The 16,148-nt window shown below is 36.9% G+C and overlaps 1 protein-coding gene across 1 annotated transcript in view; it reads right to left on the minus strand.

The window, feature by feature from the left end:
- GALNT2 (polypeptide N-acetylgalactosaminyltransferase 2) overlaps nt 1-16,148 on the minus strand; it is a 45,281-nt gene that overhangs the window by 2,035 nt on the left and 27,098 nt on the right. The window contains exons 8-14 of the mRNA XM_010023526.1: nt 15,024-15,111; nt 14,369-14,472; nt 9,483-9,609; nt 5,419-5,511; nt 5,138-5,221; nt 3,133-3,259; nt 1-92 (exon numbers count right to left, since the gene is read on the minus strand). The exon at nt 1-92 is cut by the window's left edge and continues 23 nt beyond it. Of these exons, the coding sequence (XP_010021828.1) occupies nt 1-92; nt 3,133-3,259; nt 5,138-5,221; nt 5,419-5,511; nt 9,483-9,609; nt 14,369-14,472; nt 15,024-15,111 (715 nt within the window). The remainder of the gene's footprint in view (nt 93-3,132; nt 3,260-5,137; nt 5,222-5,418; nt 5,512-9,482; nt 9,610-14,368; nt 14,473-15,023; nt 15,112-16,148) is intronic.

The following is a 16,148-nucleotide window of genomic DNA, read 5'->3' on the forward strand; positions in this document are numbered from 1 at the left end:
TGAAGTTTTATTAGTGAACCAGGTGCTCTGTCCACGACAGTAAGGCACAAATCCATATGCTTCACTGACTTGTCCTTTGTTAAGGCCCATTCCTAGAAAAAGGAGGAAAAAAAGCACACAAAATTATGTATACTAAACACATGCACAAGGCACACATGCTATCTCTGCATACACAGCACAGGTTAAAATCCTATAAATAGCTAAGTATGAATATTAGAACAGTTCATTGCTTCCCACAGACCAGGAGAGGAAAAATGTTCCTTTTCAGACACAGTAATACTCATTGCATCAGTGTCCCCAAGCCAGTTTAGGGCTGGCTCTTTGCTCCCTCTGCTGGCTTTGCACAAGTATAGCGGGCAGTCACACAAGTCCTCAGGCTTAAAATACTTGTCCAAGTATTTCTCCAGCTATATTATTCCTCTGTCCCTGTGCATGTATTACACCCTCCCTATATCTTCCATGTACAGCAGATTTTATATATATGTTAAAAAAAGACATAATTTTATATACATACATAAAAACACTAAAAGCTTGGTCTGCAGCATCACTAGCCACCCATCCCACACACTAAACTACGCATAATGGATAGCACAGTGAGGAAACAGTAGTTCTTAATATTATAGAGACCACCAGAAAGCAATACACATAAGTGTCAAACTCAGGGGTAAAGGGAGACTGTTATAAAGGCTTGACATACAATAGTAATTCCTCTACATGCACTTAAATATGCAACTCTTAAATTGAGAGCAAAGAAAAGCTGTTCTGTAAGTACTGCTGCCCAGCTTGTTTGATCACAGCATCCTTCTACACAGGGCCTGTTCTTGTGTTGGTGTCAGACTCTCTCCACGCCTTTCTACTCAGAGTTTGGTCTGCAGGATCCAGACTGGTCTTATTTGTGTCATTATCCTCTGGAGAAAATAAGCTGATCTACCAACTAAAGCCATGCTAATTATCCAAATCACTCTTCACTACTGAAAAATGGCACAATCAGCTTTTTCTCAGAAAAACTAAAGAGGATTCAGAGTTGCAGAATACAAAACCCTAGACACATAGGGCCAAGCCTGGCTACATGTAAACGTTATTTTGCAAGCAATCAGTGTTTCAGAAACAAATTGACTAATCCCATCCCATTTTTTAACTTATTTTCTGATACCATAACCAAATTTTTGTCTTCCGTAATCCCATTTAAATTCAGCAAATTTAATAACTATTAAATTGAGAACAGATGCTCGGGAAACAATCAGAACTTCTAACCCACATGAGTACAAGTAATCACCACTGCACAGGTACCATAGTATGCAAGTACTAGAATAATTACAGCTATGCAAAATAAAGCAAAGTCAGGAAAACTCTGTATCCTTTTGTCTCTCAAACCCTTAAACAGAAAACTTTTCACTCTCAATATGTTAATCCCAGATGACAGCAAAATTACTTGGCTTCTCAGTTCTGTCTAGTTTGTAAGATGTCAACAAGAATCATGAATAGCCACTTTTAACAACTTAAAGAATTAAGCAAGTTATTTTCAGATTTTACCAGGAATTACAAATGCCTCTAAAACAGAAGGCCCCTTTATAAGACTTATACTGAATAGTGACAGTTGAAAATACTACCAGGGAAGTGGTAAAACTTTGCAAACCCTTCAGTCAGAGACAGTTAAAGTCTTGAAGATAGCGTTTTATACATCTTTACCCTTCCATCAGAAGGCTGCAAGAACATTCCCTCCAATCCAATATGAATTCTGCTCAGACATAAAACCTGGTTTTAACCTGGTCTGCCCTTAATCTGCCTGAATGTCTCTGAACAGGAACCTGTTCAAAGAAAATGTATATTGCTCTGTCAAGGTCAGCTTCACAGAAGAATCCACACAGAAGATAGGGTCAGATTCAGGGGAAGTGAGTTTGAAAAAGGAAGCTAACTTTGTGTATCTGTAAAGAATACATAACATTATCAGAAACTAACAAGATTTCTGCACCAAGGCAATTCTGACATGTCCACCCTTCCTCCTAAAAGCCACTGTGGTGTTCTGAGAAGATGCATGTGCTTTCATGAAGGTAGCAGAAAAAGCCTCCCCAGATGCATTCTCTTTAACGATAGGAAAAAGAGGCATACTTCAGGTAGATAATCTTAAGGTCCTTTCCAACCGTGATTATTTTATGATTCTACGATGGCAATGCATTTGAATCAACATGATTTCTCTTCCAGGAAATAAGTTCTTTATTTTAGTCTTCATCTGACTTTAGGGTTTTCCCCTTCTAATTTAAATCAGAGTGAGCAAAATTCTGATACTCGTTTAACAGCAAATTCATACGTGGTCAGCTTTCTATTTTAATGAATGTACTTGAAGTAATAATTTTGCATTTGATTCATAGTCAGGTTGATTCTGAAAAGAATTTAGTGACAAAGCAGCACACAAAATAGTGAGCACATACATATATTCCATGAACAATAGTAAAGTCACAACTGCATAAATAAGATTCTTTAAAATACTTAACGCTCTCATTTACAGATTTGACACATTTGGGATTAGTTTAAGAGTAGGATTAGAAAGGATTTGCTGAAACACTCCCTTTACTGTGAGTGAATTGGATATGACATTTAGACAACTGTTTTCTAGAAGAGTCAAATGGGGATTTAAGACCTTTTTTTATACCCTGCTATTGCAAATTAGAAATGACTAGTAGGGTATCACAGTAAAGCACTCTTATTTTTCTGACCTTAGGCCATATGCTTAATACAACCCAAATCTTTTCTTAAGTAAAAATCCCCACCCCCCACCCCCAAATCAAGCACACTAATTTATTGAAAAAAAGCTTTCCAGACAAGTATAAAACTCCTGGGAAAGAAATAACTGGCCTCTAGTGTAAAAGCAAATAGTAATAGAGACAAAGGAAGGGGATAATCTTGATGCACACTGAATGAATCTCTGGACTCAGGTTCTAATCCTGAATATATAAAATTATACTTGATAAAGAAGTTATTTAGCCAATCTGTTATAATAACTGATCTACTGATCCAGGCTCATCTTCCTATCACCAGTATGCAGAACCTGCTTGAGTTAACAAGTTTCACTTTTTCTTTTTTTTTATAAAAACATCACATACTGTGGAAAAAAATAAATAACGGCATACAGACCTGGTTTCCCCCGGCATTATGACATTCATAAACTCCAACGACACCATCTGCAAAATGGCCTAAAGTGTCAAGGCAATTGGTACCCTGCTGCAAAGCCCCAAAAGCTATATCTTGATGATCAGGTACCCTAAAATAAAACCAGAAATACTTGCTTAATTCTGTTTCTTTGATTTTATTTTTTTAACTCCTTGTCTTTACTTGGAGTATTTTAAAATAACAGGTTTGAGATGCATGATGACTACTATCTGAAAATCCCAATCATCTTCTGAGGAGGGAAGGCAATTTTCTGGTCATGAACTGATCAAACATGATTGAACTTGCAAGCTTAGGACAGAATACAAAAAAGACCTGTACCAGAGAATGAGGAGTGGAAGGTGTCCCTGTCCATGATGGCAGAAGGAGGGAAAGGGGGTGGGAGGGTTGGAACTAGATGATCTTAAGGTCCTTTCCAACCCAAACCATTCTACGATTCTATGAACGCACAAACTCAGCACAAAAAGCAAATTAAAATTATTTAACATGATCATTTAAGATCACTCAAGCTGAATGCTATCAGTTAAGGTCATCAAGCTCTCCTGTTTTTTTTCCAGCTAAGCTAGCTTGTGGCAGAAATATAACATTCTACATTTATCCCCAGACTGTTTTTACTGAAGCATTGGAAAAGGAGTTAGAAATTTAAAACGAAACAAAATCAAAACCCAAAACCAATACTTTGCTAATATCTATTTTCTAATGATTGCACAAAAAGCTCATATAGTACAGAAATACACAGGCAAACCCGTTCCACAAAGTACAGCTGTGAGGTAGAGTCCATGAGTTCATGTCAAACAGAAAAGCAAGGGAATATTAGCTCCTTTTAAAACTTCAGACTGTAAAAGAAGTATAATAATTCAACCCAGCAGAATGAGCACATGAGAGATGACACAGAGTAAGATGACATTATAATTAAGTAATGCTTATGGTAGCACATTTTCCAGGAAAGCTTGCAAGATGTATTTTTTCTGACAAATAAAATAAAAATAAATATCCTCTGACACTTTTAAGAGGCAATAAAGAATAACTTCTTTAGCATCATCCTGGTTTACGAGACTCTTTAGTATATGTGGTTCTGTACATGTTTCACTAGGGCTGTAATGGCTGGTGCTCTTGCATGCCAAGCCTGCATGCCACTAGTAGTTACCTGACTCTACTGACATGAAATGCCTCCAGGAAAAAAAACCAACAACAAACAACAAGCATTCTTATAAGCCACGCACAGTATTCTACCATTACGCTACTACCAATATTAGGTTGACAGCAGACAAACTAGTTTACAGTCTCAGATCCGGCTTATTAAATGGTTATTGACCAAACCCCTTTTTCATCTTTTAAAAAAAAAAAAAAAAAAAAAAAAAAAAAATGTTTTTCTTCAAGGATCTTTCATTAGCTAGGCTGCATTCATGTTACAAAAACTGTTAGCAGTGTTACCCCTCATTTACCCCTTCCTTCCCCAGCCCCCCCCGCCAGTTAGTGGTTATCCAGTAACAGAGAACAAGAGACAGAAGGAGAAAACGATTGAGCTTTTTAGAGTCTTTGGCAGCTACCCTCATCTGCTAAACATACAAGGCATTTCACCCAACCAGGCATGTGCTCAGGCAAAGACTAAAGCTTTAAAGGGACAAGAGGATACAAAACAGTGTACTTTTGAGCAAGCAGCTTGTGTAGGAGACTAACTTCAGGCTCAGACAAACTGAGTCCTTTGGACACTGTTCTCTAAAATACCTGCTATGGCAGCTGTAGTTGCAGTAAGTAGGAAGAGAAGCTTACTAGGGAAAAACGGCTCTTTAGAAACAGAACTAATAAAACCCAAAAGCAAATAAGCCCACATAAGTCATTGCTTTCACAAATAAATTAAAAACATGCTTCACATGCAAGGAAGGAGAAAGAGGAACAGATGATATCTGGGGAGGGGAAGAAATAAAAAAAGAGAGAACTCTATACTACCTCCAATTCAGCCAAAACTCACCGTAACTCAGGATAAACATTTTCAAGATACCACTTGAAGGGTTTGCAGCTAAGTCTCTTTCTGAGTTCCATTCGGCTTTGAATACTAGAGGGGGTTGAAAAAAGGAGTAGTTTTTAAAGTCAGGCTGCTGTCATCATATACGTTAAGGAATACACAGAAAATTCAAGAAGAGTAGAACTATATCTTAAAGAGATAACACAGGAGCTTCCACTGCATTCACCTCAGAATGTGCCATCTCATAAAGAATAAATGAATAAGGCAAAGAAGCGCTTGTGACTTACTTGCCATAAGGTACATTCCTGGCTGAAGGCACTGCTGCGTAATAGAAATTTTTGTACTCATCCATCCAGACTTCTGCTGCCCTGCGTGTATTTCTAGGGACAACCATATGAAACACATAGGTTATATTTTCTCTAGCTGCAATCAAACCACATCGTTTGTCCTTGGGTTGATTTTAATCTTTCCTAGTACTACATAGTCAGTGGCCTCAAGCCACGGAGAAGATTCCCTATTGAAGACCAAAGTAATAGAAAACTATCAGGCAGTAACATAGCTGAAACCAATGCATTTAGAATAAAATTTGTGTCTTTTCCACACTCATCACTGCTTCAAGGTTTTCATCCAGAATTTAATAAACATCTTGGAGTTCTTTTTGCAAACTTCATGGAAGTTGTTAGATTGTTATTTGGTTTGTGGGGTTTTGGTTTTTTCTTTTTGAAAGAGTAACTTGACAGACCCAAATTCAGTGAGTGTTCACCCAGACAAGCAACCTAATTGGAAACAGAAATCTCAATAACTGGCAATATTTAATAATGCTTTTTATATTTCTGAAAATAGATATGCTAACATAGGCAAGACATGTTTGGTCTTTATCCTATTCCTACCAGCAGAGCACTCAAAGTTCTGAAAAGACATAAGCTGTCATGACATTTAAGGCTATGAACCAAGCAAGTCTGCTGTAGCTGAGGTAACAGAGGCAAACCAGTAATTACAAAATATTTTTAATGCTTTAAAATCCAAGAGAGTAATTACTGCAGTAAATGTGAGAAATACTAACCCAAATGCTCTATTTCCAATCAAACACATCTCTAAAATTCCTAGATTTACGTGACTGATCTGTTTAAATCACCTTTTGGACTGCAAGAGGGTAATGCCTTTTTCCTTTCCATGGCTTCCATGTAAAACTCATTTACTTTTATTGTTCACATTTTTATGCTTAGAAAATTAAGCCTTATTTCACTTACAACTGCAATGCTCTGAAGCTTATTTTACATTTGGCACTAAGTTAATCTAGAGCAACTGCAGTAAACTCAGTCAGCCAATAACTTCTTTAATATGATTTTCCAATTCAAAAGACAAAAAGTAGTCAGGATAAATTGAGTTGTTCTTGCAGGTCACTGAGAAGGAAGGATGTAGGGAAGAGAAGAGTCACAAGACAGACTTCAACCATCTTTTGTTTGAGGACTGATTTTTCCATGAAAAATTCCTTTAATTTTTTTGTAAGCAAAATCCCATTCAAACCAGATTAGAGAGCTATTTCATTTTGATTTCACTTGCAGTCTCTCAGGCCTGCATGAGTGTCAGCTAACCACTCAACACCTGCCGCTATTGCTTGTCCACAGGCAGTGGGAGAGGAACTATTCAGTTTGCCAGGGTTTAATGACCCCAAAGGCACTTTCAAGGCCAGAACGTGTGTCTGCATCATGCTTCCCCATACTCAGGGATGAACAGTTCGAGCTTAGTACAACAGGAAAACAGTAACTGTGTAGATGCTGAGAACTGCCTAAAGCAGTAAGACCCAAAGAAGGCAGGGTACTGAGGAACACAGTGTAGGGTACACTCAGCACTTAACGTTAATGAAACGGAGCACTGAGCAATCAGCAGTAGTTTTGCATGGAGCAGACAGGTGACTGCAAGGTTTATCTGCTCTCCTGAAGCATACTTGTCTAAGAAATCCTGGCAGACATAGGCTGTATCTGCCTACATACTGGCTGTGTGGTGTGGTCTCCCCTCCCATGAAACAGGGCTCCCAGTCTCTCATCCAGAGTCAACCATTTGTTTTGGCTATGGCAGTACAGAAGGCACCACATACTGACTAGTCAGCTAAAAATAGGATGCTTACCCACTCCAGAAGAAACTGCATACAGTCAAGGGACAGATGATGGTATAAGCTAAAAAGTCCCAGCTGCAAGACCAGCATAGATCCCATGCACCAAGTTTCTTGGCACCATGGTCCTACACATATCTGATAATAACTGTATTACAGGGATATCCCATTACCTTAGGTTTCTCATTCTCTCATTGCTAAAACTGATTTTAAGGCATTCTGTTACCTTGGTTTGACACCCAAGACAGCTGACAGAGGAGAAAGTCTTCAAATATACCACAATTTGTCAACCCTGCTTTTAAGTAATATGCAACCTTCTAGGTCAATTAAAAAAATAGTTCCAATGAAACAAATAGTTTTAATGGCATTTCAGAGTTTGAAACAGCTGGACAGCTGAGAACACAGGTAATAAACCACTTGCAGAGAAAAGTAGATCTGGAAAGGGATTTAACTACCCAAGACACTAGTTTGCAGGCTTTAGCTAGCCTCACCATTCAAGTACACATAAGATCTCATTTCAAAGTCATTTTGAACACAAACAGCTAAAACACAATGTGACTTTAAAAACCCGTATCACAGCAATTGTCAGGACATTTGAGTGATCAAATCACAATGAAGATTTCATTTTGCAACAATATCCAAAGGCTTTAATCCCAGTATGAATGCAGCAACTTTAACCCTTACTAATAAGAGGCATTCCTAATGTCTGCTGTACCCTTGCATGCACACAGACACACTTTTACCCTACTTTTCAGCTGAGCTATGTTTAAGTACCTAGTTGTATCACAAGAAAAACAGCATCTTGGCAACAGCCCAGATGGAAAAGCTGCAGAGGAATGGGAAAATGGGACAATTTATTTACTTATTTTTATAACATATTGCTATGACACCATCATTTTAAAGCCTACCATGACACTAAGTAAGTTACATCCATCCTAAGCCTGCGCAATACAGTTTACTTGGCAGATCTTTCTACCCTCCTGATACACACTAAAAATACTGGAATGGAGATGTATTAAAAGAGGATATTTCATTGCTAGCTTTTGTTTTCCCGTAAGTACTATTATTCATTTTTCACTGTAGCATAAAATACAGATCTTAAAAAATAAGGGACCAAAAAAAATCCCCACTGTAACTACTGGAAGAAATAGGGCAGTGACTTTATTTTAGCAGACTATTACATTCATTAGAGTCATCTTGGTAGGATAACCATCGTGGAAAAGAAGAATTACACTGTGAAGAGGTTCCTTAATATAAGGTGAAATATGAGTCTAAATATATCAGCAGCTTTTAAAGTCTTATGAATTTAAATACATCTGTGTTTTGTGTTGCTTCATGTTAAGTAGAGTCTGGGCTCCACATCCCTTCAAGGATAAGTGAACAATTTTAGTTCTAGCTCGTAACACACAGAATCTTTAGGTGAGACTTGCACTTCTTTGGCCCCCTGAGCATCAAGTCCCATTCTTTAAACCAAAACCTATAGTGATTCTTCTCTACAACTGATAGAGCCTTGGTCAGGATGTCCACCATACACTGCCACAATACCTTCATGCACATTACTTAGAAAACACTACGAACATGAATCAGAATTGCTATTCTCATTCTGTAGAGTCAAAACTGAGGAAGTAGCTCAGTATTTCAGCTTCTATTGTATATTCTATCAATAGCAAAATTAATAAGCATATCAACCTAAACTCTTAATACTGAAGTTTCTTAGATCTACAGAAATAGCACAAGAAAGGCAAATATGATATACAATGAGGTTGCCAACAGACTCACACAAATGCCATAATGAGTCTACGTAACCATTTGCATATCACATACTGATCATGTATTAACAAAAAGCAAGCAAAGCCTATTCATAACTTAGTGTATTCTGGCTTTCAGTGAATGGTGAAACTATTTCTATAAAATGAAGATTTATAAGACAGTTGTGAAAATAAAGTCTTCTTTAAAACCAAAAAAACACAAATTTCTCAAAACTCATAGAACACCAAGCTAAGCATTTCCTTCTTTTCCAGATCCTCAAGCTCTGTCTATTAGAAGTTTCCCTTCTTTAAGTCTCTTATTCTTCTCTCTGTGTAGTTGCCTCAAAGTAATTTTTTAAAATTAGTATTTTTCCATGCTAGATAATAGTGCAACTATTTATAAAGATCCTTAAAATGAAATTACTGCCACCTGCTGATCATCCGAAGAAATCCAAAACATTGCTATTCAGCTGAAGACTTTAACAGTTACCTTGCAAACACGGTACCACTCCCACCAGGAAAAGTGTAAGGATGCTGTTTGCGGAATACGTGACCCACTCTGCTGCAAGGGATGATTTCTAGGCTCCCACCACACTGCCAAACTCTGAATGAGATCTCTGAAATAAAAACATGAATGAAAGACCAGCATCACCAAATACTGTAATTTTGCAGTATACTATTTACAGAGAAGGCTTTTAGTGATTATTGCTGAGAAAATCAGTAAGATAGCTTTCTGAGAAATTCTATGATAAACAAAGGGATATCTGAGCATTCCGTATTCTCCAAGCTCAGGAGAAATAATCCTATTCACTGGGAAACAAAAGCTGAGGTTACCAACATTCCCCAAATTCAAAAACCATGTTGCAATTTGCCAGAGTAAGTTATGTCTATATGTACTATTACTATGCTTTATCTAAAGGGTAAGCAACAGTAGATACACTTGACAGATAAATTAATGATCTAGCTTATAATAAAAATTTTCTGCTAAAGATGGAATAACAGTGGACAAAATCAAGGCATGATAAAACAATCAATAGATTAGAGCTGCAAACTTATTATAGCAGATAACTATATACTCCCAAACACCACCCATGGAAGGAGTTCTGTCAAATCATTCTTGATTTGAAGACAGCAAATAAAGATGCATCTTCTGTAAACTGAAGATTATGGACAGTAAACTTCTAAGCCAATCCAGTGAGCTATCCCAGCTAGTGAGGGCAAGAAGGTCTACACTAAGTGCTACCCTTCATTTCAAGCCTCTTTATAGTAATTTATTATGTTTTCACAGCTTGAGAATGTATAAATATACAAATAATGCAGCTCTGAAGTTATGTCTACCTTTCATGACTTACACTAAGTGCCATCCCTTCCCTCAGAAGCCTTCTTCCCACATACACAAGTCAAAAATAGAACTACTTCAAAAATTAAACTCAAAAAAACCAACCTGAACACCAAAACCACCCCAAAAGTGAGCATGTCTTATTGACTGTCTGACCAGAGAAAAGGAATAAACATTTAAAAAAAAAAAAAACAAAAAACAAAAAACAAAAATACCAAAATCAAACACCTCCCCCCCAAAAAAAACCCAACAAAAAACCCCACAAACCAACCAAACAAAACACACACACACACACAAAAAAAGGTGCTGTGATTTCAACTGTTGATGGCGCAATTTAACTGCCTTTCTTCTGAATGGTCTTTGCTTTTACCAGGATCATTTCCTATTTTACTTCAGTGATAAATTCTGTTGCTTCAGGGCCAATTAGGCATATTCATGAATCCTAGACAGCCAACATAGTCCAATCTATAGACAGATCATCCTCCAAAAATATACATGACAATGTTGTCTTTGCCAGTAATTTATGGTCTTGATTTTCCAGTTGAATTAACATGGGACAATGGGCAAATACAATTTTTAAAGCACCTGGACATTCTCTCTGTACATTTTTCACAGTACTGACTTCAGTTCTACATCTCTTATTTTGGGCTTAGAACATGTTAGTAACAAAAGCAATGCTATGTTTCTACCAGAATAAATTACACATATATAAATGACTTCAGGCTTCCCTGTATCTAGTTCATTTTGTCCCATACTGCTCAAATTGTGAAAGCAGAGGTGTAACAGATTTCTTGTTCCACTTTGAAGTATTATTTATGCAGTTTTGCTAGAAAGTTCACACAGTTATCATAGCCCAGCGCAAGCGGATGCTGTACTCAGCGAGGACAGCCTAGTGAGAGATGACAGAGAGATCTAATCAAAGACAAAGGGGTTTGCATTAGAAAAGCAAGTACAGACTAACTGCTCAAAATCTAGTACTAGACTTATTTAAGTGTTAGGAAACACACATCTCTGAAACAAGGTAAAGTGAGATTCTGGTTAAAAATAAAGGTCAATGCAGCACGCTTAGAGCTCGCTCTTTTTAAAACTTACTCATTTAAAGGTTTAATCCAAAAAGTCACTGTCATCTATTGAATACACGTAGGCATTGAAAAAGTATTTTTGTTTTAGAAGTAATTTAGAAATAGCTTTTGTCAACTTTTCATTATGCATAGCTGCTTCTGCTGTGTACATTAATTTGATTAATTCTCCCTCCATAAATTCCCAGAAATATCAACCTACATGTATACTTTTTGCACCTTAGATTCTGAAAAATCCTAAAAATAAAACTGAAAATAATGAAAAATAGTTCTATGGGAAAGACAGCAAAGGAATACTAAACAGAGAGAAGCAAATTAATTCTTACTTGCACCAACATGGCTTCTAAAAGCCTGCATGTTTTTTTAGAGAGTAGTAACCCACAGCATCTAAAACTTCAAGAAAACCCACAAACTCCCTTAAGACATGTTTTTTGCCATACTCAAACAGTGGGAGAAGTGTTACTATTGTAACAGTATCAGTGGACCCAGTTTTTCATTAAAAAGGCATAAACAGCAGCTCAAACATTCTTCAGTTGCATCAGACAGTGTGAGACCTCTCAGTAACAGGCTGCTCCTTTTATATTGTAGTGTGTCATTGATACACAAGACAGGGAGTGTCTTACTCGCTTCCTAGTTTCAGCACAATTATTAAGAAAAGCCTAAGTTTTCAAATTAAACCCAAACGTTCTAATGGTCCACCTAGCTCTCCAGTGTGCTCCAATCCTCTTCTGCTTATCAAAAAGCACTGGAAAGAGTCTGAGAATTAGAGTCTACGAATTCAAGACAAGACTCTACAAACTTTGATCCATGTTTTGTACAACGAACACGTGTTATCAGTTACATTTAGCAACAATCTGAAAATGCACTGGTCTTTGTGGCAAAAGCCCTCTCCTAGCTAATCTAGACAAACACTACAGGTCCATTTCGAAATTTGTAGAGTTGACACTATACTAACGTGTGAACAAAATCTCATAGGACAGCTGCTCTGCACATGCTTGAAGGAAAAATTCTAAGTTTTATAAAGCATAAAAACAACATATAGAATTATTTTGCAAGTCCACCTAGCAGGTTATCTTCACATAACATGAAGTTGATGAAACAGAGATATTCTTGAGAGTAAAGAGGCCTGATGAGTATGTATGTTGAATTTTAAACTGCATATCACAGATTTCTAGTATGTGGTGCATGTGTCATTTATTGCCAATTAAATCATATGCCATGTGACTTTTACTTCTCATCAGTTAGTCTGGCAGCTATGAAGAAATCATTAGCTGTCTGCTGTACTGACTGACTTTGCCTTTTCAAGGAGCAGAGAAAAGACACCCCCCAAAGTCTCCATCTCCTCCTTCCCATGGAGGGGGGGGAACGGAATGCAGCAGGAGCAGCAGTAACAGCTTTTTGCATGTAGTCTTCTCACCTTGAGTGGGGAGCTGTTGCTTGTGCCCCTTCCTGCTATCAAGGCCTCAATTATCAAAGCATAAAAGCAGCTGCTAAATTTCCAGAAAAAAAGTCACTCAAGTACATGCTTGCAGCTAATCAAATGTTTAAGTGCTCTAGCGGCAAAAGAGTGAACATGAGTAGTGCTGTAGCAAGTTTATCCAATGACTTTGCAGGACATGTAAAAAACGAAAAATTATGATATTTGTATTAATATGATTTAGCAATATACAGCCAAAACAGTGAGAAAAAGAAACACAGAAAGTAATTGCTCAAAACACATCAGAAGTCTCTTTGGATATTTCATAGAAAGGTCAGAGAGTGGACTGCAAGGATGCCAATTCCAGCCTTGAAGTTCCTTAGAGGAGTGTTAAGCATTGGGTTACCATGTCTCCGTATTTAGTGTGCTGTCTACAGCAGACATTTCCTGGTAGGCCAAGCATATGCTCAATGCATATGCATATTTCAGCAACTCAAAATACTCATATGAGTTTTTACTAGTTGAAGGTATTTTAGGCTTTTGCAGCTAGCACGTGCAGTAGAAAAGTTTCTATACTTAGAGCTGATCCTAAAACACACTACTTCGAATGTCTGAGTTGCATTTTTACCCTAGAAAACTGAATTAATGACAGACTGGAAGTCTTGAGGAGTTGTAGACTCTGTTCCTCCAAAATCTTTTTCATCTTAATACAAGTATACCACGCTTAACTGGAGGAAAACTTTGTTTAATACTGAATGCAGAAAATAAAAACAAACAACCGCTACTAAAGACAGATCTAACCACAAGGTCAAAGAAGAAATGGCTAAAGCACAAGTTCTTACAGCCACTCCTCCCCTCTTCCCTAAACCCAACTCACACATCAGAAAATAAGGAATTACAGCAAAAATGTCTTCTCAACCATAATTATCTCATAGGGCTAAAGCAGGTGTACAAAATTAAAAAAGTCACTGAGTTTAGATGCCAGGCAGTATGGTATTATTAAGAAATAAATTAGTCTTCAGTCAGCTAAGTTTTAATTGATTTCTTAAGGTGTATGTAACAACATTAAACTTACGAACTCCTGCGTTCTACTTTTCACAATTAAATTTCATCAACATCTCAAAACATGCCTTAGATGGCCAGCATTTAAACATAACTCTATTTTAATTAAGAACTTTAGATGAGGATATGACATTGAAACAAGATGGCAGTTTTAAAAGCAATTGTCCATCTACATCGAGTAATTCTTTTTATCAGCCATTACAGTAAGTCCATTACAAAAAATAAAAGTAAAAAAATTACTGATTAATGAACAAATACTTTTATTCTTTCATATTTAGCACATAATTCCTACCTTGTTTTAATTTTTAATTTTTCTCCATTGAAATAAACTTTTTAGATTTTGCCAATAATGCACGTGAAGTTTTAACTCTGGTTTTAACCCATCTTGCACAAAATCAGCAAGACCATAACTCTCTGACAATAAAGGCAATGACAAAACCTACTTTCAAGACTGATCCCAAAGTAAATAATATACATACCCAAGTTTTCTCCACCCCAAACATCCATCATCATGTCATACTTCCCTAGTTCTTCAAAATAGGATTTGTCCATCACAAACAACCCACCAGCTATCATGGGTGTCCTAAAGAGACAACAAAGAATAAATGAAATGCAGAACTATGAACTGGGAGGTAACTATTATTTGCATCTCAAAGTTAATATATCCTTGAAAAGAAACTATAATGCTTTCAAATGCTAATTGTGCATCTAACACTTCAGATGTTGTCTGCACACATTTCTATGTCATATAAAGTGCTATGACCACCTTCTGAGGCAGTTTTTGAAACCTCCATTTGGCTCAAGTTCCTTATGCAAAGGGTGGCAATTTGTGTCAGCAAGAAAACACTAAAACAGAGGCTCTATTTTTAGCTCTCAAGACATACCAACTTTAAACAAAGTGAGTTCTACCTTTTGTTAAGGTTAAATTGTCTATCAGTGTGCTTTACAGGTTTTTTTTTTTAAGTATAATTTTATTTCTGAGAGTCTCATAATGTTACATAAATATGAATGAAATTTCAGTATTAGAGAAGCTATAGTAAAAGATCCACTTTCAGACTCAGAGAACATGATTTCTAACTTTTTTTAGCTGAAAACTACTAGCTATTAGAAGAAGTAGTGGTGGTACAGACATACTTTATGGGAGCAACTGGATTTCCTTGCCGTGCTCTTCTTTGCTCTGGTGTCATGTAATCCCATTTGAACACCAGGTTCCAATCAAAGCCTTCAAGAAGAAAATATTAGAGTAGGATGTTAAAAAGACTGTGGTCATCATTCAACTTGTAGTAACATAATGTTGACTGAAAACACTGGGAACTGTAATTTAAATGAAAAATTTAAACTTGTAGAAACTTCTGGGTAGAAAACAAGGAAAAGTACAGATGAAAGGTAAACAAGTTGATAGAACAATTAAAAAAAATAATCTCAAATACAAAAAAACGTTTATTTCTCTTGTTGCCATCTCTTACACAAAATAAGAAACCCGGTCAACAAGTGACAAAGCAAAAGTCTTATATACGTCTCATTACCCTTACATCAAATAGATCAAGATCTTCCAACCATTACAAATGTTCCCACCATTCTTTACTGTACAATTGCATTTCAACTCTTATTAAATATTTATATTTACAGGCTTTTTGCACTACCATTGGTAGTCCTCTATCAGCAGGAGCTCTCTATCATGAAGGTCATAACAGGTTATGTCCCACTTCTCTTGTGAACATTCATTTAACTTCCTGCTTTCCCACTGTATGCTTCCATGTGCATCATTTTTTAAATCTGAGGCAAGCACTAGAGGACCAAAATCTTACTTCCCTTATGTATGTACATATATGTGTGCACACATAGCAACAGTTGGTCTGGTCCTTTCAAGACTTAAGCACAGAAGCACATAAAGATTACTAGAATAGACAAGACCAATAGGTCACCTACCCCAGCTTTCTACCTGACAGCCATTTGAATCACCTCCTTTAGGCAGCGATACATGGCTGGTATAAGACAAACTTCCTATAGGAAGCAGTTTCGTAATGGTTTTTGAGCTGCGTTATGCCCATAAGCATGAACACTTGTTTAAAAACTACGCAAGGTCCATAAGCCCTCTCCCAGTACACCTGGGAGAGGCAAATCAGCCTTATACAGACCGCCTGCTGCCAAACACATTTAGATCCTATGAGGTCATGTAATGAATGATTTCCAGATTTCTGGTGCACAGATGTCAATAGTTTTCTTTCTCCAGCATAAAGATACAGCAATTATTTTGTA

Source organism: Nestor notabilis, unplaced genomic scaffold (assembly GCF_000696875.1).
Source record: "Nestor notabilis isolate BGI_N333 unplaced genomic scaffold, ASM69687v1 scaffold2391, whole genome shotgun sequence".
Taxonomy (NCBI): Eukaryota; Metazoa; Chordata; class Aves; order Psittaciformes; family Psittacidae; genus Nestor; species Nestor notabilis.